Source organism: Sprattus sprattus (assembly GCF_963457725.1).
Source record: "Sprattus sprattus genome assembly, chromosome: 1".
In the NCBI taxonomy this organism is placed as follows: domain Eukaryota; kingdom Metazoa; phylum Chordata; class Actinopteri; order Clupeiformes; family Clupeidae; genus Sprattus; species Sprattus sprattus.
Window position 1 is genome coordinate 26,916,318 of NC_137920.1, and position 25,440 is coordinate 26,941,757.

The window sequence follows — 25,440 nt, forward strand, 5'->3', positions numbered from 1 at the left end:
TTGAAAAATTATAGCACTCGCAGCATATTGAAAATTGGAGCTTTGAACTTAGTTCAAAATTTTGAATTATGAACAATGAACTGAGCAAGTTCATGTAGAAAGTGAACTTTCCAAACACTGAATACCTGACTCATTGAACAGAGCAATGACCATGTTGCGGCGCTCATTTTAACGCCACAGCAGGTTGCGCTTAAAGGCCACTTATTGACGCGCATCAGACATAAATGTTTTTGTTTCCCATTGTAAAATTAGGAAAATAAACATGTTGCAATCTAAACTACCTGATTATGTTATTATTTAAGCTATGCAGGCAGTCAGTTTTCTTCAATAGGCTAATTTAGAAGCAGAAATAGGTTAGATATTTGGCCGGCTTTTCATTAAAATGTCGGTCAAATGAAAAACATTTTTCTGGTTCAGAGAGGACCATCAGAGGACATCAAGGGGACGTTTTGGAAGGACCAAATGCGAATGTCCCGCAGAGGACCACAGGTAAAGGTTACGGGGACGTTTTTAAAGGACTTCCTGGGGACTTATGCTGAGTGACCAAATTATAACGTTCCTTAATAGTCCGTTTTAAGGCTCATGCGAACGTCGCGCAGAGGACCTGCAGGTAAAGGTTACGGGACGTTTTTAAATGACGTCCTGGGGACGTGTGCTGAGTGACCAAATTATAACGTTCCTTAATAGTCAGTTTTAAGGCTCATGCGAACGTCGTGCAGAGGACCTGCAGGTAAAGGTTACGGGGACGTTTTTAAATGACGTCCTGGGTACGTGTGCTGAGTGACCAAATTATAACGTTCCTTAATAGTCAGTTTTAAGGCTCATGCGAACGTCACGCAGAGGACCTGCAGGTAAAGGTTATGGGGACGTTTTTAAATGACGTCCTGGGGACGTGTGCTGAGTGACCAAATTATAACGTTCCTTAATAGTCAGTTTTAAGGCTCATGCGAACGTTGCGCAGAGGACCTGCAGGTAAAGGTTACGGGGACGTTTTTAAATGACGTCCTGGGTACGTGTGCTGAGTGACCAAATTATAACGTTCCTTAATAGTCCGTTTTAAGGCTGATGCGAACGTCACGCAGAGGACCTGCAGGTAAAGGTTACGGGGACGTTTTTAAATGACGTCCTGGGGAGGTGTGCTGACAGACCAAATTATAAGGTTCTCTAAAAGTCCGATTTAAGACTCATGCGAACGTCACAGAAGGACCAAACGTAGACTTGCTACGAACGTCAAAAACGTTCTGGTAACGTCCTCTAGCGAACGTTGTGGCGGGGACCAATTGGGGACGATTGGGGACCTTGCGAATGTCCTGTTAACGTCCTGGGGACGTTCCCTGTTTGCGGGGTACGTACTTAAGTGAATGTAAAGATACCTTGTGTAAAATATTACTCCAGTAAAAGTGGAAGTATGCACTTTGAATTTCCACTTGAGTAGAAGTATAAAAGTATTTGCCTTCAAATATACTTTTGTATTAAAAGTAAAAGTACCTTGATGAATTATGGTTCTAATGGCCTATTATCATTTTTACATCAAAGCTCCTGCTTACAGTTTTTTACGATCGGATAGACACAATTTTTACTGCTTGGTTTTGTTTTTCAATCGCCTCACACAATAAGCACAACCACACACCCAATGAGCAAAACACCTCAGATCCATTGCAATATGAAACACTCTTGTAAAAACTATACACTAATTTAACAAAACCATATTTTGTTACCATATGAAACACACACGTTGCATATGACTGAATTCTGTTTGTACCACTTACACTTATTGACGCGCATCAGACATGACAATGTTTTTGTTTCCCATTGTAAACTTAGGAAAATAAACATGTTGCATTCTAAACTACCTGATTATGTTATTATTTAAGCTACGCAGGCCGTCAGTTTTCTTCAATAGGCTTATTTAGAAGCAGAAATAGGGGGGCAAGCGGCAGCAGCCCTACACCATAAATGGGTTAGAATACCCATGGGGACCCGGTTCGAGTCCGACTCGCGGTCATTTCCCGATCCCTCTCCCGAATCTTTCTCCAGCTCACTTCCTGTCTCTCTCTACTATCCTGTCCGATTAAAGGCATAAAAGCCCAAAAATAAATCTTTTTTAAAAAAAAAAGAAAGAAATAGGCTAGATATTTTCATTACAGTTTTTTACGATCGGATACACACAATTTTGACTGCTTTGTTTTGCTTTTCAATCGCCTCACACAATAAGCACAACCACACACCCAATGAGCAAAAACATCAGATCCATTGCAAAATGAAACACTCTTGTAAAATCTATACACTCATTTAACAAAACCATATTTTGTTACCATATGAAACACACACATTGCTTAAACTGAATTCTGTTTGTACCACTTACACACTTCTGTTATAAACCTAAAACACTTTTAGCAATACTACTTCTCAGTGATAAGAGCAGTGTAAGTGAAGTACACAGAGAAAGTGAAAATACACAATACAGTAAAAACACTACCCAAGACCAATGCAGATGAAAATATTATTTACGTAATTCTCTCCATATACCCAAATCAGTCAACATGTCAACATGGAGAATCACAACAAAACATGTCCTAGTTTTCATGCTACTTCAGTAGTGTGCATAACACTGTAAGCTCAGCAAATATCAGACAAAGGTGAAAAGATGTTTCCAATACAGGTTACAATTCCATTTACAGTAGAATGTACAGATTTGTCAGTGTCGTCAGTGTTGACTGAGAGACCTGATGGTTATTACGTACTGTATTGAAAATGGCATGGTCACCGATAATGTTTGCTTAAATTTCTCTGAGCCTGATAGCATTACGTATTTGCCAAAAGCATATTTATGATCTCTATATCTTGTTCTTGCGTGAATATGGGCCTGTCCTCCTTTCAAGTTTACTGTATTTGATACATTTGGTCTTCTTCTTCTTTGAGCACATTTTCCTCCTGCTACAGGTCTTCCTCTTCCTCTACTTCCACCTTGACCTCAGCCTCATGGCATGGCCTCGGCCTCTTCCTCCTTCTCCTCCTCTGTGGATTCCCCCTCTCACCCTCACCTCTTCTTTTGACTCCTTCCATTTTGGTTGAAGACAGATCACAGTTACTCATCTGCTGCATTTCTATAGTGCTTAAACCTGTTTGTTGTGTCTACAATTAAGCAATCATGTGTTTGGGCACTTGATGGCTGTGTTTATTTGACCGGCTCATAGGTGTGGTAACTTGACAGAGTGTTTTGGAATTGCAAGGAAGTGACCTCTTGATATACGTCTGTGTCTAAAGCATAAAAGTGTGTTTAGTGCTTTGCAAATCACTTGTGTGTATGGTTTCGCAAAAAGTGTGATGTTTAAATGTGCTTATATTTGTGCAGATCTGAGCCGTTGTTTTGCTCCTTGAGTGAAGGTTTTGATAATTGTGTTACACTTTTGATTTTAGTGTGTATCCGATTGTAAAAAACTGTAAAATGTCGGGCAAATGAAAAACATTTTTCTCTAGCGGAACCTCTGGTTCAGAGAGGACCATCAGAGGACGTCAAGGAGACGTTTTGGAAGGACCGAATGCGAATGTCCCGCAGAGGACCACAGGTAAAGGTTATGGGGACGTTTTTAAAGGACGTCCTGGGGACGTATGCTGAGAGACCAAATAAGAACGTTCCCTAAAAGTCCGTTTTAAGGCTCATGTGAATGTCCCGCAGTGGTCCACAGGTAAAGGTAACGGGGACGTTTTTGAAGGACGTCCTGGGGACGTATGCTGAGAGACCAAATAAGAACGTTCCCTAAAAGTCCGTTTTAAGGCTCATGTGAATGTCCCGCAGTGGACCACAGGTAAAGGTAACGGGGACGTTTTTGAAGGACGTCCTGGGGACGTATGCTGAGAGACCAAATAAGAACGTTCCCTAAAAGTCTGTTTTAAGGCTCATGCGAACGTCACGCAGAGGACCTGCAGGTAAAGGTTATGGGGACGTTTTTTAAAGGACGTCCTGTGGACGTGTGCTAACAGACCAAATTATAAGGTTCCCTAATAGTCCGTTTTAAGGCTCATGCGAACGTCACGCAGAGGACCTGCAGGTAAAGGTTACGGAGACGTTTTAAAGGACGTCCTGGGGACGTGTGCTGACAGACCAAATTATAAGGTTCCCTTAAACTCTGTTTTAAGGCTCATGCGAACGTCACGCATGAGGACCACAGGTAAAGGTAACGGGGGCGTTTTTGAAGGACGTCCTCGGGACGTGTGCTGACAGACCAAATTATAATGTTCCCTAAAAGTCAGATTAAAGACTCATGCGAATGTCACAGAAGGACCAAACGTAGACTTGCTACGAACGTCAAAGATGTTCTGGTAACGTCCTCTAGCGAACGTTGTGGAGGGGACCAATTGGGGACGATTGGGGACCTTGCGAATGTCCTGTTAAAGTCCTGGGGACGTTCCCTGTTTGCGGGGTTTGTATGATGAAACTGTACCATAGAGGATTTGTCCACGTATAGAAATGAGAATATGGGCCATTCCCCAAAATTAAATGTTTTAATTTCCCCGTCTGATTTAGAACACCACAGTCTTCTTAGTCACCAATAACTTCTTAGATCAAGTTTGCATATCTCTTACGTGACGTAGACCTCTTCAGTGAAGCTTCCTGTATTCCTGTCTGGGCCTTACGGGCGGAACTCATACACCCCAGACTGAGGTGCTGTCTGGGGATTGGCATTCAGTGGATCACCCTCTGACCTTCTGTCTCAATCCCCAGTCATATCTCTGATTAACCCAGAGCATGAGCCTCTAATACTGCTCCTGCTAGCCAGCACCCAAGGCTGTGTGTCCTATTTTCTAAAGCCTGTTTGGTATATCCCAATGAATGAGTGGTTAAGAGTGGGTGATATGACATGCTTCTATATAGCCCTATATAGATTAACATAAGCATGGGTCATGAGCCTTGCATGACTATTACCATGGATTAATTTGACATTGTTTATAGCTATGCTTATGCATTTTTCATGTCTTATTATTATTCACGTTCAATGTGTCTCTCTGTAATAAAAGGTGTTTTTACCTCAAGTCAAAGACCATGCTATGTCATGTTTATTATGTCTTGTTTATGCTTGAACAGCCTGGCCCGTAACACTTCAGTAGTCGTAGACAGCAGAGCTTCGGTAGAGCTGCCCTTGAGTGCCTTCATGTCCTCAAAGTGACTCTAAATCCTCGCCGTAATTCACGTTCTGCCACTACGCGTTTCCCCCACTTCGCTGAGCCCGTAACCAAGACAGTGAGCCACTGACCTGTGAGTCTATCCTCACTGGCTTCATGAGCGAATGCTGTTCAGGATATGGTGTAAAATAGGACACCCTGCTTAGGGAACGTAAAGGCGAAGTCCGTGGTTGTAAATCTAGTACACAAGCGAATTGTTTCTCATGCTCCTCTTGCTGTCCGTTAAGTGGTTGTGCACTCAAAAAACACTGGCTCTGTAAATGGGAAACAAACATGATGGCTCAGACATCTAACTCCATAGTAGAGCTCTCAAATATCAACAACCTTTCACCAGAATAGTGGACTGTTTCTTTTAGTAAAAATAAATTCATGAGCGCTATATACCAGGGACCACATGACGAAATGAAAAGTGACAGTGCAAGCCAATAGTGGATGTTGTAAGAGCCTGGATATTACTGGATGAATGATATTAGACACCACTTTGTATCAACTTTAATTCAGTGCGACAACCGCTTAGAAGTCTCCGGAAGATTTGTCTTGATGGAGCAGTCTGCGATTCTGGCGAAAGTTTGTCTATATAATTGAGCTCAACAGTAAATCAAATTACACCCCTCTCTTCCATGCTCCTCAAACAACGTGTCGATTGGCTGGAACAGTGTATGGCATGATCGGAACTACTTTGTGTGTTTCCAATTGACAGAGCCAGCTGAATTTGACAAAAAGTGTAATGGATTGTAAACAAGGACTCGCCTTTAATTCTAGAAGGTTCTGGAACATTTGTTTTAATGCAGGGGAGAGCACAAGAGTGTTAGTGAGACAAAGGCATGTTTATTCTCTTCACCACACACCTGAAAATATACACTTTGCAGGGACTTTATTTACAATGACATAGAAAAGATTTACAGTCACCTGCAAGGAACAAAGTCACATAGAAAAGATGGGCAGTATATAAACTGACAGCTTTTTTGCTTTACAAAAATAATGTTCTTTCCATCAACACCTACAGCTGTTAAGTAATCTCTTTTGGTAATACAATACACACATTTTGAATACATGTAAAAAATATAACACACAAAATAATTCACCAAAATTAAAACAAAATTTAGAACTTAAAGGTCTTAAGAAGTTCTCATTGTCAAAAAATGGAGATGATTCTACATGTTCCATAATGATTCTAAACATTCTAATGAACATTTAATGATTCTGAAGTGTCCCCCTTGTCTCCCTATGTGTAAAATCTGGTGGTTTGCTTTACTTGATTATAGGGACAGGACAAAAAGGACAGACAAATGGGCCTGAAAGAGGCCAAGAATATGACACACGTTTTGACAAACAAAAACACCACATAATTCACCTTTAAAGCACCTGTGACCTTGGGCGAGCGGTTTAGAGTCTGTCAATCTCGTACCCGGGCGACTCCGAGTGGGGGAAGTCGATTACGAACACCGGCGGGTCCTCCTCCACCTGCGGTGGGGTCCTTGGGGTGCTTCCCACCCCTGAATCGGGGCTCGGAGACGGATACAGGGGCTCTCTCCCCTTCTTGTCTTTAGGAGGGAGAGGAGCCCGAGCCTGCTGGGCCTCCCCCCTCTCACCTTGGTCCCTCCGCCTGTGTTCCCCCCCGCGGCCTCCGCCCTCCTGCTTGCCTCGGAGGTTCTTGAAGCGCTTCAGCTTGACCGTGTCCTTGCTCTCGCGAGTGCACGGCAGCAGAATGCCGACGTCCTTGCGGAACTTGGCGCTCAGGCCGAAGTAGATGAGCGGGTTGTAGAAGCTGGCCGACTTGGCGAAGAGGCGTGTGAAGATGCTGGTCAGGCTCGGCACGTGGAAGCCCCATGCCGACCACATGGACACCACGGCGTACGGCGACCACGCCAGAATGAACGCCGTGCAGATCACAATGGAGACCTGAAGGGTGCCGTGGAGGACAGAGAACAAGAGTTACAGAGAGGTGTAAATAAGAAAAGGGGAATTCAGGAACAGACAGGAAGGTTAAGGGATGTTTTGGGGGAGAGGGTGAAAGAGAAAGAGAGAGAGAGAGACAGAGAGAGAGAGAGCAAGAGAGAGAGAGAGAGAGAGAGAGAGTCATGACCATTATCTGGTAGCCACAAGGGCTGTTAGAATGATCTACAGTATCATGAGTCACAGCAAATATAATAATGGTGGCAACCCACCTCTCTATATTGCCTCACTTCCTTACCCTCTAGCACGTTTGTAATCTCAATAAAACACCAAGGGGAGATAAAGTACATATAGCTTGGCTTTTTGCACCTCAAGGCTACGCCACACAAATTCAGCTCTAGGATTTCATATTGCGGCAAGTTGCACATCGCTGAGTCCTCCAGAATGTAAAATGAGTGTGAGTGATATACTGTATATATATACATATATACTGTATAGAGAGAGGGTTAGGATTTCATATTGCGCCAGTTCCACATCGCTGAGTCCCCCAGAATGTGAAATGTGTGTGTGTGTGTGTGTGTGTGTGTGTGAGTGATACAGAGAGAGAGAGAGAGCGTTTGAATGAGTGAATAAAGTTAACCATGATTACATTCTGAGTCAATTGGCTTATTAGATCATCTTCAGACACAAACGTTTGGAGTGCCGGACTAAACTGTAGCATCTCAGTTGGTGTGAACGGGCTTCCTCTTCAAGCAAACAGCTAGGGGTACATCTCCTTTAAATGAAGGTTTATATTTCTGTTTCCGGCAAAAGGTAAATGCCCTTCACGGAGACAGTTTAAAGCAAATAGCCCTTCAGATCTAAAAATATTGTTGCTGCTCTTAAGAGTCCTTTGTGATTGAAGCTCACAATCTCTGGCAGGGTTCTACGTCAACCCTACAATCAGGGAAGAAGACCACTTTAAAAGGGCTCTCCCATGGCAAGAGGAGCTGAAAATAATGAGCCTGACAAAGGCACTTGAAATACAATGTGCTCCTGGAACAATGCCAAGTTCATAGGTTCAATACCAAGGGGCCAGACAAATCGATGAAAATGCAGGCTACAGTATAGTTGCTCAGTTGTGTGAGTCACTTGGCTAAGAGTTTCTGCTCAATGTAGTGACGTAGTAATGACTAGCTTCGCACAACAATCCCAACAATAATATCTACAATTATCCCATTGACATCATTTCATTTATGCTTTTATCCAAAGTGACTGAAAAGTGAAGTACTACAAGCAAGCTCCGTAAAAAGAACATCATAGAGTACCAGTGGAACACAATATGGAGTCTTTCAGAGGCTGAGACTAAGCTGTGTATGATTAATATGGTGGCCAGATCGCCGCAGAACTAAGCTAATGTAAGTAATTAAATCAGGCTGTAACTTATTCCCACAGGAAGGACTAGATTGAAGGGAAGGGCTTAATGCCTTAATAAAAGGTTTTATTGGAATGTCTTTACTTACTACCTCCGCATGGAGGTAATGTTTTGGTTGCCGTCGGCCAGCAGGATTACTCAAATTATGCAGGATTACCCTTGTCTGGGAATTCCCCGCCCCTTCACTGCATTTCATTTGCTCAGTTAGTCTGGCGAAGTACTAAATGTTGGTCCACTTCAGTCAAGTAATTGGACACGCCTCTAACCAATCAGACCAACGATACTATACAACGATACAACGATCGGTAATAAAGCAAACACATCTTTTTTCTGTATGAATTGTTCCAGAGCAGGTTTCTTTTCTATTTTCAAAGAAAACTTGCCTTTGAAATCACTGCGAGAGCAGTATATAGTTTGCTGTGCTTTTCTCTTTGGTTTCGCTTTTGCTACGTAGACGTGGTTATTTTAAATCCGCCAATGGCGCGCCAGGTTGCTAAAAGCCAGTTTGTGATTGGTCCCAGAGATCCTGAGAATGCTGTAGTGAAATGCTGTGCAATCTTTTGCCAGACCCACTTCTCAGGCAAAATCAAATTTGCTGGAAGAAGAGGGGCGGGACTTCCCAGACAAGGATTACCTGGCTGATTTTCATGAAACTTCATGGATGGGAAGAACCCAAGGAAGAACCCATTACACCAGATCCAAATCAAGCTGCGGATCCAGGAAGTATTTTTCGCTTTGGTAAATGTTGCGAGACCTGTCTGGGTTTGACCTCTGCTGGCCTTTGTGCCATCTGCTGGCCTTGACACACCATGAGCCTTGGCAGACGTCTGCCCTCTCCAAGTGCCCTTCCAGTTTAATAGGTTGCCAATGCTTTAGTAAGCCATTAAGTCTTTGTACATAGTCTAATAGCGGATTAAAGACAAGTTGCATAACAAACACAATTACACTTGCCCTAAGCTAGTAGATCTTTTGGGAGCTGCGTGCATTACTTATGAACAGTCATTTACTAACAAAACTTAGCCTATACAGGGTGTCTTTCAGAATGCTACATTTTGCCCATAAAGGTGCCATATTTTTTCTTTGTATTAAATAAAATTAATTAATTCATTACAATTATTATTATATATATATTTTTTAAAGTTTCCTCTTTTTTTGACGTTGTGTAAGTGTGTGTGTGTGTGTGGGTGTATGTATTATATGTACCCTTGGTGAGTGGGATCAGGGTTATTGTTTGTATAATTGTACTGTGAAAAATAAAGTTATAAAGATCTTTTAAGAGAGTAAGCACCACAATGCTAATTCTAATAGACGTAAACATACAAGAGTGACGAACACAGGTCTAAGACTCGGAAAGAAGCAGGCCACTCACGATGGTGACGTCCCTCTCAATCTTGCGCTGACGGTCTGTGATGTCGCCCTCGGAGGCCATAGCGTTGCCGCGCTTGACGGTCTTGATAATAGAGACGTAGGAGAAGAGCATGACTATGACGGGGATGAAGAAGCAGAAGATGAGGATGGAGATGATGTAGGACTTGTAGACGGTGGAGTAGTTGGCCTTGGCCCAGTCGATCTCGCACGTTCCATAGCCACGGTCTGGAGGGGTGGAGGAGGGAATAGATGCAGTTGACATTTACGTTTATTCATTTATCCAAAGCGACGTACAAAGGAGGGAACAATCAAGCTACAAGCAAAACAAAAGACATTAGTAAAACAATTTTTTATTTAAATACTGATTTATGTTAATAATATTTCAGGTATTATTTGTTCTGCCGTATAGCAACACACTATATGCAGAATGAACATCTTAAACCAGAGGTATTTAGAACTCTATAGAGCTCTTTAGAACTCTATTCTTTTTTCATTCTATCTCTTCTGCCTGTGAGCATTGTCCAGCACTGACGGCATAGAAGAGAAGCCCTGGTGAGGCTTTTAAAAGCCCATTCTCCAGCCCCCATCCAACTGGTGATTTGATCTAAGTAATGTCCTGCTGTTGGCTGCACCAGCTAGCGTCGCTAGTCAAAGCTGAAAGGTCTTCGATTCCAAGGCAACCACGCCATGATTACATTATGACAGGCCTCTGGTCTCTGAGTGAGACAACCCTCGATGAACTGTGCTATACGGCTAGACCCCAGCAAATCATGATCCACCCGGTCGAAGCATCGCCTAACGGACTTCACTAACATAGCGGAAACAGACTATGATGAGGTATTCTTACAGTCACTCGATTATTGCTTAGTAGCTTGTTATGACTCTTGTGTGTGTTTTGATAATTTCTCTTTTCTGCTAGGGATGAGAATAGCCAGAGACTTGCCGATTCAAAACAACTGAATTTTTGCATTATTAATGCATTGTGATTCTTTTGAAGTGCTTTGATTCTGTAAGTATTACGGTTAGATGTTACACCGTAGTGTTGATTTTTTAGTAAACAACACAGGCTTCCTTAGAAATGTCGAACTTCAAACCTAACAGTTCAACCCAAGGCTCAAAAGGATAACAACAACAACAACAACAACAACAAAATCCACCTCAGTGTCCTCCTTCTCACCTGTGTAGCTCCCCCAGCCCAGCAGGGGCGCTGCAGACCAGAAGCACGACCCCATCCAGATGAACATCACACTCATGGCTACCGTGGTGTTGGTGATGCAGTGGGCTGCAGGGGCAGGAGGCACAGACAGGGATTTACATTTACATTTAATCATTTAGCAGACACTTTTGTCCAAAGCGACATTCAAGGGAGAGAACAGTCAAGCTACGAGCATTGAAGAACCCTGGTGTAACAATAAATACTACTTTAAGATGTAAAAAAAAAACTAAGTAGAAAAGAAAAAGAAGTGCAGGAATGTAACTGCTGTGTGTGCAAGTTAAGCACTAGTCCAAGGACCAGTTTAGAAAGGGTGGTGCTCTCTGAAGAGTTGGGCCTTGAGGCACAGGGATGAGGCAGGGACTCAGGGGCTCACAAGTCACCAGTGGGTGATTGATTGATAGGCAGTTCAAGAGGGCATAGGAAGCCTGGTAGTCTCTTAATGATGTGGCAATGACTAACGTGCATTATCATCACTGATCCAAAAGGAAGGGTTATGGTTGGGAGATGGTTTTTGTCCACATGTGTGTGTGTGTGTGGGGGGGAGGTGTACACTTGAAATTTCATGTCAGCCCTGTATCACTTATATACAGTGTTGTACCTGAACGCGTTCATTGAACAAAAGTTCATGAACTCGTTCATAATTTTGGTGAACGTGAACTGAACGTTCTGTATTATTGCCTGATGAACGATACTGTGAACGTGTTCATTCTGCTGTCTGTGAACGGCGCGTTTACTCTTTTTAAATGTTGTTCATAAGGTGCCAGATTTCTAGAGACTTTCAGGCGAAAAATACACGGTTAACAGTCCTGTATCCAATTGCTGCGTGTGCTTGCTTCTACTGTCTATGCCTGACAAGTGTGAATACGTTGTAGTTGCGTAGAGGCCGAGAGCGGTATTGCAGACGTATAGAGATTTCGATTTTTTTGTAGCTCGCAACATATTGAAAAAAAGAACTGAACTAGTTCAAAACTTAGTTTAAAATTTTTAATTATGAACTAAGAACTGAACTAGTTCATTTTAAAATGTGTGAACTCTGAACTGAACTAGTTCATGTAGTTCTTTCCCAACACTGCTCATATATAATTATTCTCCTGTTTGAGGGGACTAGAGGAGGCATATTCTTTAGAAGGCAAACATAATAAATGTGTTATCTGTGATAAATGTTTCACAAGAAAATTAGACTTTCTCTGTCTCTCTCTCTTTCTCACACACACACACACACACACACACACACACACACCCATTAGATTATGCTGTCTGATGTAGTACATCATTCACAATCCCATTTAAGGGAAGCAAGAGTTTCCCTTTTATCATAAATAAAACTCTAGGACATTTGCTTCTCAATAATGTCTTTCTTGAGTTGAACTCAATGGTCAAGTGCCATATCCAGAGTCTACAGTCAGGCCCCAGTCTGAGGCCCCAGTACCACTGTGGTAGGTACAGCCATAGATATATAGAATTACTAGATAACTCACGGCGGAGTCTAGAACGTCCGCAGAGGTCGGCCATCTTACCCCGGGCAGATTGCTCACCGTAACATTGTTGTGGTAGTGAAAAATGTACTTTTCAAATAACCATAGCTTGCTCAATTTTCAACCGATTTTTAAACGGGTTGGTTTGTTATAAACGTCAGAGATGTAGCTATGGCACTATATACTTATGAATAATCATTTAATGTTCTAAACAATAGAATAATTATTCTAAGTATGTACAATATACGACAATTCAGCATGACGTCACAATAACAAATATCTTACTTCCGGGTGGCAAACTTCGCCTCTGCCCATAGTAAACCTTACACGTTTAATCATAATTATGAATATGATTACAACACGTTTTATGCAGATGATCTTGTCAACTGAAAAAACTAGACGTTCCTGATTTCGTTGCTGTTGATATTTGTTAGCGAATAACGGTAATATTGCATCTACCAAGTCATTGAAGAACATTGAAGTAAAGTCGTAGTGACTGAGATCGCTTAACATGAACGATTTTCAGGACTGTTTGTAGCTTTCCAGCTATTTGTGTGGACACAAGAATTTGTCCATACAGATATAAATAAAGTACCTATCTATTTCACAATAAATTATCGTATTATAACTTTACATACTTTAACTGTAATAATCACAAGATCATGTTGTAATGTAGAATTTACTGTGAAATCAATAGACACAGTAAGTTACTGTGAAAAAAATGATACAGTGATTTCACAGCATTTTGTTATTCCACAGTAATATAGGCCTACTCTATTCAAATCCTCCTTTGAGATAACCCAATAAATTACTGTACGTTTGAACAACTGCGCTGCATTGTGGGCTGAAGAAGAGACAGTTGAACTTGGATCCACGGAGGATGATAGAAGAGCTCGAAGGTAAGTTTGACAGACAGCTTGTCACAACTTTATAATATTGTTTGTTGTCTGGGTTAGTAAATGAACGATGTTTTGGATCAAGTGTGCGAGTTATTCGATGAAGAATACGCGAATTAGCGTGAAAGTTAAAGTTAGCTAACGTTGGCCACCAGCTGCAGTAACCAGCTAAGTCATTTTAAAGGCGTTTTCCCCCGCGAAGCTTTGCCTCATATCTTTGGAAAGCTCAAATTACGTGTTTTCGTAATGGTCCCCTGATGTCTTTAAGAAGCATAGCGTGCCAGTTATTTGGTCGAGAATACGCAGTTATTAGTGCAAATATGCGCAAAAGTGAGCTAATGTTAGCCTCCAGCTGCAGCAACTAAGTAATTTCAAAGCTGTGTTTCTCCAAAAAGCTCGCATCACAGACAATACAGTATTTTATATCTTAGGAAGGTGCAAACTATGTGTTTTCATTTGGTGGTCTTTACATGTCAATAGGAAGGATATGCATGAGTATTTGCTAGACTACTATCTCTCAGTATCTGTCAGTAATTGCTCTCCATTCTTTTTCAGAGGCAGTTAACAAGAGTGGAGCAGGCTGTTGGGGTAAAAAGAACACCTTGCCAAAGGGGCAAAAAACGATTTCATCTGATGGGGAAAATAAGTGTTTCTCTTTTTACTATTGTACTTTTTACTATTGTACTCCGTCATTGAATGTTTCATCAAACTAGCAAATTACATTTTGATCAAATTAAGCTTATATTCATGAATCACTACAAAGTTGCTATAGTTGTTATTTATATTTAAGGATGATATTTTCTTAAAATATATTTATGAACTGTATTTTAAGGTCTTTGCCCTACGATGGAAGCCAATTTCTTATCTGGCTTGGCTTTCAATACTAATTTATTTGGTGTACGATTTGGTTAAAGGGGAAGGGGCACCACTGCATGTGCCTTTAAAAACAATGCAATATAAAATCTGTAAAACTGAAAGTTGTCTTTGCTTATTGTTTACAGGTGCATCTTGGGCATTTACTCAGAACAAGGCTCGAAGGAGAGGCGTGGACTTTGTAAATGTGAATTTGTCGTGTGCATTTTTATAAATCACAGTTTATAAGTCAAATTTGCAGTATTTTGCAGAGTTATTTAAATTGTAAATGTACAGTACATTTCTGGCTACTAGTTGCTTTACCTTTACAGTAAAAAGCATAACAAAACGGACAATTACTGTAATTTATATACAGCAAGACGATGTAATTCCACAGCTACATACCGCTATATCACAGTAATCCAATGGCATGACAACTGTGAAGTTACAATATACCGCTGTAGTTGCATTGCATTTTGCTGTGAAATGTTTACAGGTAATTACTGTGAAACATGTACAGTACTTTACTGTGAAATATTTAAAATAAATAACTGTGAAATTATTGTGAAAGTAATGCAACTAGTAGCCAGTAATTTACTGTAAAAGTACAGTACCCACAACCTCTCCGGTCAGCCAGGTCTGCCTGTGTCTGCCTCTTTCGATGGCGAGGCGGTGCTTGTACATTGTCATGGTTTTCCTGAGTTTTGTGTCTTTAACTGTCTTTTACTGTATTCAGGTAATAAAAACACCTTGTGCATGTGTGTATTTATTACACCTATCTGTTCTGTTTAATGTTATTTTCACATGAAAACCCATGGTTATAATTATAATTATTCATAAGTATGCAGTGTCATAAATACATCTCTGTACAGGGTGGGGATTTCAACATGCATCATTTCTTGATGTATATTTGTATAGGGAAATATTGTACCTACTTTAGATCATTATTGTCAGTGAAGCACAGTTGCAAGCCAGTTTAAAGACATATTATGACGTCATGATGGCCCAATGTAAGTCAATGGGAAAAATTGTATTAGTTTTTCTTTAATGTTTTAAAAAGTATAACGTTTAAAAATATGAGAAATACATAATCCTAGTGTCCTTTACAAGACCTACACAACACATTTTGAATGAAGTTTCTACGTTAAGGTGTTCGAGCTGAATTAAGCACAGAAGTCGGTACAAAGAATAATAAGTATAAGAAACGAAGGAATAACAATACGGGGCATTTCATGCACTGTAAGTATTTACATGTATATAGTGTCATAGCTACATCTCTGACGTTTATAACAAACCAACCCGTTTAAAAATCGGTTGAAAATTGAGCAAGCTATGGTTATTTAAAAAGTACATTTTTCACTACCACAACAATGTTACGGTGAGCAATCTGCCCGGGGTAAGATGGCCGACCTCTGCGGACGTTCGACTCCGTTGGCCGGCAACGCGGATAATGTATCTAGTAATTCTATATATCTATGGGTACAGCGACCAGACAGTCTGAGGCCCCTGTACAGCTGTGGTCGGAATAGCATAATTTACCTTTACTTGGATGGCACCCTTTGATGTATCTGGTGAGGCTGATGACAGTGAGAGTGTTGATGCTGCTCAGGCCAAAGAGCAGCGTGCAGAAGCCATCCACCTGACCAAAAGGTAAGGGTTCAGAGGTCACATTTTACGTTCACATGGACTCATCTGAAGTGAATTACATACAGATACACACAAGGGAAGCACACAGCAGATCCAGGAAGAAAAAAATGGGCCCTGACATTTTTTTTTTTTTCATTCATTAGCACACAAGTTACACAGGGAGGATCAAGAGGGTCAATCACAGGTCACTCTTTTGAAGACAATGGTATAAAAGCTGAAGGGTTAACATTGCTGGTTGAAATATCACTGGAAAATCCAGGATAAGATTGATAAACAGGAAAAGTACCAAGAAAAAAACCCTCAAGGCGACTCGAATAGGCGAATCAAGACAGCTGGTTCTGAGATCCAAAATGGATGATTTCTGGTCAGATTGACGACTGCCGTTTTGTCGTTGAACCCATTATGTCATTACACTGCTGGAAACTGAGATGAATAGATTGCAGTCTCACCCCTTAGAGGGTGGCAAGCCATAGTGACTGATACATCATCCATTTGTGTCCCGGAGACGCAGCCTTCTCCTATAGTGGGTGAAAGGCGCTGTCCAAGACGGGCTGCTTTGTGACAGGTGCCATCTGTGGGTTCTTACAGGTCAGATCTGAGAACAGTCACAGTGACCACTGGGAGGTCACAGACAGGAATTACGATGGCTGCTGGCAGACACAGTTGGTTTGTTACGTCCTCAGTCACAGTCACCTTCTCTCTCTATCTCTCTCTCTCTTTCCCTCTCCCTCTCTCTCTCTCTCTCCCTCTCTCTCTATCTCTCTACCTCTACCTCTCTACCTATTTTAAACCCATTTCAAATGGACCCTCTCTCTCTCTCTGTCCCTCATACTCTGTTTCCCTCTCTTTCTCTCTAAATCTTTCTATCTCTTTGTCCTTCGTTGTATCTTTTCATCTGCTTTTCTCTCTTCCTCTGTTTTTATCTCGGTCTACCTTAGTCTCTCCCTGTCTGATTTTTTTCTCATGATTTCTTCCTCTCTCTCTTCAAGACCAAAACGCTCTAGTAACGCGACCATACCATTGGATGTTGTCGCCAAAGTGCTTCTTGCGGTCAATATTCCATCATCACGTGCACCAAAATAATTACACGTCTCTTTTAAACACGCCGTTAACATTATTTCACACCTTCGGAAACGTGTCATCTCTCTTGGGTTCATTACTCTATCATTACTGGACCGAAAGAAGATCACACGTCTCTCTCAAACATGCCAACAATGTTGTTTCACACCTTCTTGGAAGTTGTCCACAGCCTTGTGTCCATTTCTCTAATCATCCCATGAACCAAACAAAACAAAAAGCACACCTCTCTTTCGCACACCTCTCTTCCTCACTTTCTCAGATGCAACAACAACGTGAGACCTGTCTGTGTCCCAGCCACTTCTGTTTCAGAGGGCCGAAAAAATAAGCTTTTTCACACTTCAGCTTCTGTCAGACATGCAGGACGAGATAATCACTCATGTCAAGCTGAACAGGCAAGACGAGGCAGGACTCCAGGTCCTGACAGCGTAGGACTGGAGGGGACAGCTCCCGGGGGTGCAGTCCTCCCCGCTGTCTTGAGTAGAGACAGAGTACCGTAGAGATTATCTATCTCTCTTATCTATCTCTCGCTCGATATATATATATACCTCTCAGTGTATTAATGTGTCTGTCTGTCAGCCTGCCAACCCTGTCTTTCCCTCAGTGGCATTAGTGCCTGACACACATGTCTGTTTCTGAGTTGGACAGACTCTCCAGACGCTGCTCGGCTCAGCTGTGGTGTGTTCAAGTTGTCAATCCATTCCTGGATGTCTGGATGTCTGGAAGTCTGGATGTCTGGTTGTCTGGCTCTCTCACAGTCCTTTAGGCTAATTGTCTTTCCCTCTTTCAAACAGCGAGATGACCAGACCCTACCTTGACTCCCACTCACCTGTCTGTGTATGTGTGTGCATGTATGTATGTGCATGTATGTGCAGGGGCGGAGTGGCCATCGGGAGCAGCGGGATTTTTCCCGGTCGGCCGGTCGGCCAATAATCTTAGAGAACCAGCCTGCAGACCGGCCTTCGCAGCCGTCGTGTCAAATTCACGAGCAGCCCACCGAGATTGCATGTACGTCAAATCATGGTCCCGTGAAAATCTCTAAGTTCTCTGAGAGTTATGCAGTTCAGCAGTCCAACCACTATTTATAGCACTATTTGTCTCTGTACATCACACCTATGGTGTGTGTCAAACTCACTCCCATTAATCCAACCTTCTGATTTTAGTTTAGCCTCCTATATTGATGTAATTCTTTTTTATTCAGACGCTCCATTACTTTCATGGCCAGCGATTTAATTCGTTTTTTTGTTGAATGTAGAATGGTCGGAGCAAATTGCCTCATGGGAAATGCGTATCGTTGTGCCTTTATCAAGTGAACCTAGGGAGATAAATTAGCGGCTATCAGGGAGAGAGAGCAGGTGAAGCGGACCTGATGGAGGGACATAAGAGAAAGGAGAAAGGAGGGGGCAAAAAGGCCAGACTGAAAAAGAGGCGGTTGCTGGAGGAAAGTGCATCAAAATGTACAAGAATTACGGATTTATTCAACCAGCCGTCAACTAAATGCGAGTGAGTTGACAGGACACATTGTTGCGAATTAGCATAACATTTGAGCCAATACGGGACGCGATTTGTTCCGTATTTCCATAAATGTACATATACAAATACACTGTCACTGTCACTGTCATGTCTGTCACCCACACATCAACACTAAATCTAACAATAATGATCAAAAGCCGCCCGTTTGTTTGTGTAGTTGATATGGGAGGTGGACGGGATGCGGGTTGGGCCAGTTTTGGGCACGTTGTGGGCCGGTGGTGGGCCGGTGCAGTCAGAATTGTCCCGGTGGATTTTTGTGTCCCAATCCGCCCCTGTGTATGTGTGTGTGTGTGTGTGTGTGTGTGTGTGTGTGTGTGTGTGTGTGTGTGTGTGTGTGTGTGTGTGTGTGTGTGTATGTATATCTCCATCCATAAATTGTATTCCTTTTTTTTCTATAGATTATATATATATATATACAGTATAAATATTTATGACAATTTCTCAAGGACCTTTACAGAGCCCAGGGCCTGAACCTGAATATAGATGTATTTATGTGAAGATCATAGGTGTAAGATGTTAGACCCTCTGTGACATTATTTCTTGTTCTGCAAGCCATTTCCTCACATGAAAAATAAGATTGTAGAGTGCTCTCCCTCTCTCTTCCTCTCTCTCTCTCTCTCTCTCTTTCTCTCTCTCTCTTTCTCCCTATTGCATAGGGAATGTGAGAAATGGCCAAATGACAGGGCTGTTTAATTCCTCCGAGCACTCGTCATCCGGAGAGCTATTCATAGACACCCCCACTCTTTCATCAGGTCTCTGCTGTCTACCTCTCACTGCACCTCCACAGACAGGTCTTCACGGCTGAACAGCTATCAGCGCTCAGTCACGCACTGAATGGGTTAATGACTTGGTAAATGAATAGATCTCTCAATGAGACATGTCATGTCTGACTTCAATACCTAAGAGCACTTTTATGCTCAGCCTCAAAGGTGACATTTGAGCAAGAAAGGAAATGAAATTTCAGGGTAATTATGCCGTTGCTTATTATCTGAGGCCATTAACTCTGCTTAGTATCTGTTAGGTAATTTTACCACCATTTTTTCCCATAGCAAATCCATTTTTTAATCAAATGGTTTGTCAGCTAAACCTTATTATGTTGAAGTGGGTCTGTGTGTCACCTTTGCCATGGTTCAGGAAATTTCTCCTGACACAAGGGCTCTTCTTTATAAATACGACAAAGGATTCCAAATTGGAGCCGCAAAGGCTGTTAAAGCAGAAGATCATAAGATCAGGCGAAGAGGTTTGTTTTTCTCCACACGTGCAGGTCTTCTGTTCTGCCCTAGGGGTCAGGACTGTGCAGACTACGCTTTACCAAAGGCACCTAACGTACGCCTTCTACAAAAGTCCAAATGTCACTCAATGTAGATAGATGACAACTCAAAATTCACCAAAAAGATTTGAATGGGTAAAAGATTTGAATGGGTTAAGTGTGCCTTTTCTTTTGGGTGTATCTGAGTTGTGTCTTATGTCTACATTGAGTAAGTGCTTCCAACTTTGTCTATTCTAGGACTTTTCCTTCCTGTGACTTTACCGCGGCAGAATGAGATTGTTTCGGAAGTGAGTCCAACTCCATCTAGCCATGTTCCATCACCGTAAGCCTATCCCTATACCCCATCCCAACATAACATTTTTCCCATTTCCATTCCAACATAACCTTTTTCCCATTCCCATTCCAGCATAACCCTTTTACCATTCCCATCCCAAGATAACCTTTTTCCCATTCCCATTCCAACATAACCTTTTTCTCATTCCCATTCCAACATAACCTTTAGCCCATTCCCATTCCAACATAACCTTTAGCCCATACCTGGCACGTCCACACAGAGCTGACTAGAAAGCCATTGTCCTGGAAGACGTTAAAGATCTCGATGATGCCGCGAGAGTAGCCGAACACGGAGATGCTGGCGTCGGAGATGGCGAGGTTGAGGGTGAGATAGTCGGTAGGCTGGAGGCTGTAGCGTTGCCGGAAAAGGACAAAGATCACCACACTGTTGCCGAACCATGAGAGCCAGCCTAGGGATGAACCGAGAGAGAGAGAGACAAAGAGAGAAAGAGAGAGAGAGCGGTCACTACCCAATCGTGTCCAAAACTGAACACTTGTGGCCTAATTAGTATGTATGTTATCTTAGTGGACCAAACAAAAAACTAGTAGACAGACAACAGTAAAGGTCATCAAGAGGTACATTGTGTGGAAAGGTGTGATGTCCCAGACCTGAGCGTATGCAGCCAAATGTGTGTAGGTTTTACATTTGATCTCTCTAAATCTGCACTAAGTGTGTACTTTGCATTGTGAGAGTATGTGTCAACTTCAGCAGCTGTGGTAAGAGAATTCCGCAGTTGTCTGGGACAGTTCCAACACGCATTTAATTTAAATGTGAAGCCATAGTTAATAGTTTAGAACTAAAATATAAAATCAGAAATAGTAAGGAAAAAAGTTCCCTGCGAAAAGGGCACTCATTTAGCCTTTGACAGAGGGCAGAGGGACACTATACTATATATATTTACTTTATGTACGTATAAAATAAAATACCATTTAAGTACAGAATGTTATTTGTAAGCAGGAAAAACAAACTATCTTTTGCACAAACAGGCGATTGGTTGGTGTTGTACATTTCTATGATAGTGGGCAGAAGTGGCACGAGCTATGAAGGGCGGGATTGTACTGTATCTTCTTAAAATGCAGCATGCTAGTCGTGTTTGCAAGAGACCAGGAATATAATTCCATGTTTTTTACATTATCAGGTGCAAGGGTGGTTGTTTTTACGCAGGAGCGGGCAGGAGCAGGACTAATAAATCCATCCCACATAATGTGCTTGCACCTGTGGGACCCTGTGGGCCGGAGCTGGACGAAATATTACATATTATTGCGGGAGCAGGACTGAAAATCCCGCAGGCAGCCAGGCATCTCTTCGCTGAGGCCATATCTGCTTTGAAATTACCGGATTCCACTGTGCTGAGGTGTAACTAGAGTCAGAGAATCAACACTTTTGCAACAGCTTGTTCTCCAGTCTTTCCTGATACGTTTGTGAATAAAGTGAGAGGGTATATAGTGGAGTCGCCACAAGCAAGACTCGCTAAGAACTGCCTCTAATTCTACTGAACTCCCCTATTCAACCCTCAAGCTCACAGGCAGGAGTGACGTTTTAATGGACGTGATTCATCCAAATAAATCCAGCTGTCTCCCTGTTTTAAAGTTCCTCTCATGATTGTTTTCGAGTGTCAGCTCGAACCATTAGAAATCGCAGCGGGTAGCGTTGGGTTAATGTAAGAGACGGTATTTTTTTTATGTATTGTCCCCCCATTATCTGTCTCCGATTTAGTCATTTAATGGATCCAAGCGTATGTGGTGGTCGTTGTGTTAATAAACAGTTTAAGTTTCCAATTCATGTCTTAGCATGATACATCTGTTTGATTTCTTTTTTCTCTTAACACTGCGACCTGTTTGACCTCTGGTAACAAGGTCCTGGCGTGATGTCGAGCTTTTACTGTGGCGTTTCTTGCTTTGATGCCTTCATATAAAACCTGAATATAGAAATGTGAGCTAGACGCTGATTGCAAGTGGGACTTAACATACCCCTAGCAGCAATCACTCCCCTGCAAATTTCAAACAAATAAGGTCTCATGCTGTAAACCCTAAAAGCCATTAAAATGCTTGTCATTGTCGGAGAGCATATGCTCCTGCGCCACCCGATCCGATCTAATCAGCAGCACTAATTGACACCACGGAAAGAAGAGGGCAAATTGTTCCTATGTCTCATTGTATTGCAATTTTGCTGCGAATTACGCTGATTGCTGTCCTCTGGCCAGAGTTTCGTTGAAGGTTAGCAGCCCATAAAGTGGTTTGAACTTGTTGGCCCCCAGCCAAATGGAAGGTGATACGTATTTTCCTACAGCACGTTGTTTGGAGGCTTTCGCGAGACAAGTCGGATTTGCAGGTGAACTCTACCCTGAATATCACGTGGGTATCTCGTGTGTGCACTCGGCTTTCTCGCAGCACTGGTATTCAAGCTGCAGTTTTAAATGTTGCCATGCACTAACCATCGAACCAAATTAACTACAACGAACCTACTAGTTGCTACTTGCCTTAGTCTATGATACTATCAGGTTTGTTTGCCACAAGTGAAATAAAGTTGCCTCTCAAGATTCATTAAACACTGCACTGTTAACCTTACATTCACCGAATCAAGCTACGGCTCGACTTCAGTCTTTGTGAACGATTTCCCGATTCATATCAGCCTCGGTTCATGAAAGGGCAGTTTGCGAACGATATCCCGTTTGGCGGACGTCCATCTTGACCTGGCAGGCGAGTTCATATCAATGGCTTATACATAACCTGGAAGGCTGAGAGGCGCTTCCCAACATGTTCTAGGCTACTTATAGGCTAGTGCCTGATCTGTGCTTGGACATAATCCAGACTGTGTGTTTGTTTTAGCTTCGAACACACATAGGCTACAAGTTAGACAACTGAAAGGCAAACGTGTATAGAGGGCTGGCCACTATTATAACCATACTAAAAATATGCATTCATCTGCGACAAAACAAGTGCTCCACAACAGTGCCTGACTTCAAACCGCTTGTGAGAAAAATGGAAAGTCCATTTAGTGAACGTCAGAGCATGTGTTTAATTAATGTGTAGAATACTTCAAGATATAGCCTACTTAAAGTGTTACAATGCCCCCAAAAGACTATTTAACTAAAAATTACCAACATTTTCACGTGTCACGTAAACTAAAAACAAATAGATGGAGGCAAACCCTAAAGAGTGGAATTGCGACAAAAATATATCGATTCTGACACCAAAAGTAACGATGTCAGCAATGTATCTATTAAAAAGGACCCCGTTTATGTCACTTTTAATTGACATCGGACGTACTGCGCCCATTTATAACTCAAGGGTATACACACCTAGTACCAACAGGTAGACGCCGATGATGGTCTCTCCCTGATCCGACAACGGGGGATCTCTACTCATAAGGCTGAAGTTGTTGTTCCTCCATGGAATGTCAACTACTTGCGGTGGAATCCTTATGGACATTTTCGCTGTTGTGTTGATCACTACTTATACCGCTTCCTTTCTGTGGTCTGCCGTCATGAATGAATATCTTGGCCACTCGAGTCTTGGACGGAGTTCCTGTTCAGGCTTTTCCTTAGGCGCCCTGCGATCCGACTACAAGGGAAATCTCGACCTCCTCCTTCTGATTAAATCCCATCTAAAAATATCGCCGGCTTGTTGTTTCTTGACCGCCGGGGTGACGCTTGTCTCCGTAATCCAAGTTGTGAAGACAACACACCGACAATTACGGTCCAGCCGCGCGTGAAATGCCTTAATGAACTTCCGAGGACGTTGGTTTCCGCATTATTTGAGTTCAGCTAGTAAATAAAACAGCTGCAGGGGTTTCAGTGAGTTCCCTTCACCATTTGCCAAGTATGAGTTCTGTCTAAACTCCAACGAAAACGAGAGAATTGTTGAAAGTGTAGTTGCGCATGGGTAACTCATTGCTGTATTGCAGCGCATGTTTGATGCGAAAGGTTAGCGCTGTCCAGGGTGCTGATTCAAATTCACAGAAGTCATGCAGTGCACTGCGGGCGCTAACTCATACCAATGACTATGATGCCACTAGGCGTGTGTCTATACGTTCACATCGACGTAGTTCTAGGGTGGTGTACATTTGTGTAAAATATTTTGTATTATGTTTTTTTTTCTTGTTTGTATAGCAGAAGATGTGTAGAAATGCAATTGTGTAGGCGCTATCATTTTCAGGACCAAATGAAATGTTATAATTTCATGCCTATAAATATATTTTGCTATCAGACATGTGTGTGTGTGTGTGTGATAAAACACCAGAGCATGCGCGCACGCATGCACACACGCTCACATGCACGCACGCACGCTCACATGCACGCATGCTGGGCTGGTATAAAGGCGTGACCTTCGTAGTCACCTAGGCGCAATCTGGGTTGAAAAGAGCAAGGGGAGGTCACGATACTCCAAGGTGTCTCGTTACTGCGGCCTCAATCATAAATCTGGGCGCCTAATAGGATTGGAAAGCAAACGAACCAGGGCAAAACCCTATAGATTATCCCAGCGGGATTGATCTAATTTTCCCAAAGGGAGAGAAGCTCCTTCACGAAAGTGACAAGACGGGGAGAGGCATTGTTATTGTGTGTGTGTGTGTGTGTGTCTGTCTGTCTGTCTCTCTTCTGTCTGTCTTCCACCATTTGTCACCGGCCTGCTCTTTTCAACATTTCTCATTGGCCACTAGATCTCCTCTTAGGAGTCATTGTTATTGTTTGTGTGTGTGTGTGTGTGTGTGTGTGTTAGTGTGTGTGCATGTGTGTGTGTTTGTGTGTGTGTGTGTGTGTGCATGTGTGTGTGTGTGTGTGTGTGTGTGTGTGTGTGTGTGTGTGTGTGTGTGTGTGTGTGTGTGTGTGCGTATCTGTCTGTACTTCACCATTTGTCATTGGCCACTAGATCTCATCTCTCCTTTAGTAGTCTTTCTGCGTGGAAACGTGGGTTTACCTTTGCCATTCATGTAAAGCACTTAACTACAACTACCCACAAAGTGTGTCAAGGCAAGTAATGTTTTTTCGTAGCTCTTTAATTTGGAGAGGTGCCCTTTCAAACACACACGCCCGCAGTGTCTTTACAGCGCTGTGAGTCATGCTCTCCAATAAAGGGACAAATATCCAGTCTCTTCTTTTCATGCGGAAGCATGTCACTATCAATGCGAAAGCAATGACGTCAGCAACGAGTACCTGGATCTTTTATTTGTCTTTGCTACAGTGTTTTCCCTCATTGATTCATACTTTCTGTCCTTCTGTTTCTGTCGGCCAATCTGTCGCTCTTTTTGGTCGTTATCTATCTATCTGACTATCTGTCTC

At 42.3% G+C, this 25,440-nt stretch overlaps 1 protein-coding gene across 1 annotated transcript; it reads right to left on the minus strand.

Annotated features, from left to right (window-relative positions):
* Positions 1-6,570: 6,570 nt before the first annotated feature.
* Positions 6,571-23,593, minus strand: LOC308360612 (opsin-5-like; the record flags this gene model as incomplete). The annotated part of the gene is made up of 6 exons (XM_080832635.1): positions 6,571-7,086; positions 9,864-10,087; positions 11,040-11,144; positions 15,841-15,940; positions 20,366-20,571; positions 23,464-23,593. 6 exons carry the CDS (start codon positions 23,591-23,593, stop codon positions 6,571-6,573), a joined length of 1,281 nt encoding a protein of 426 aa, XP_080688761.1.
* Positions 23,594-25,440: the final 1,847 nt, after the last annotated feature.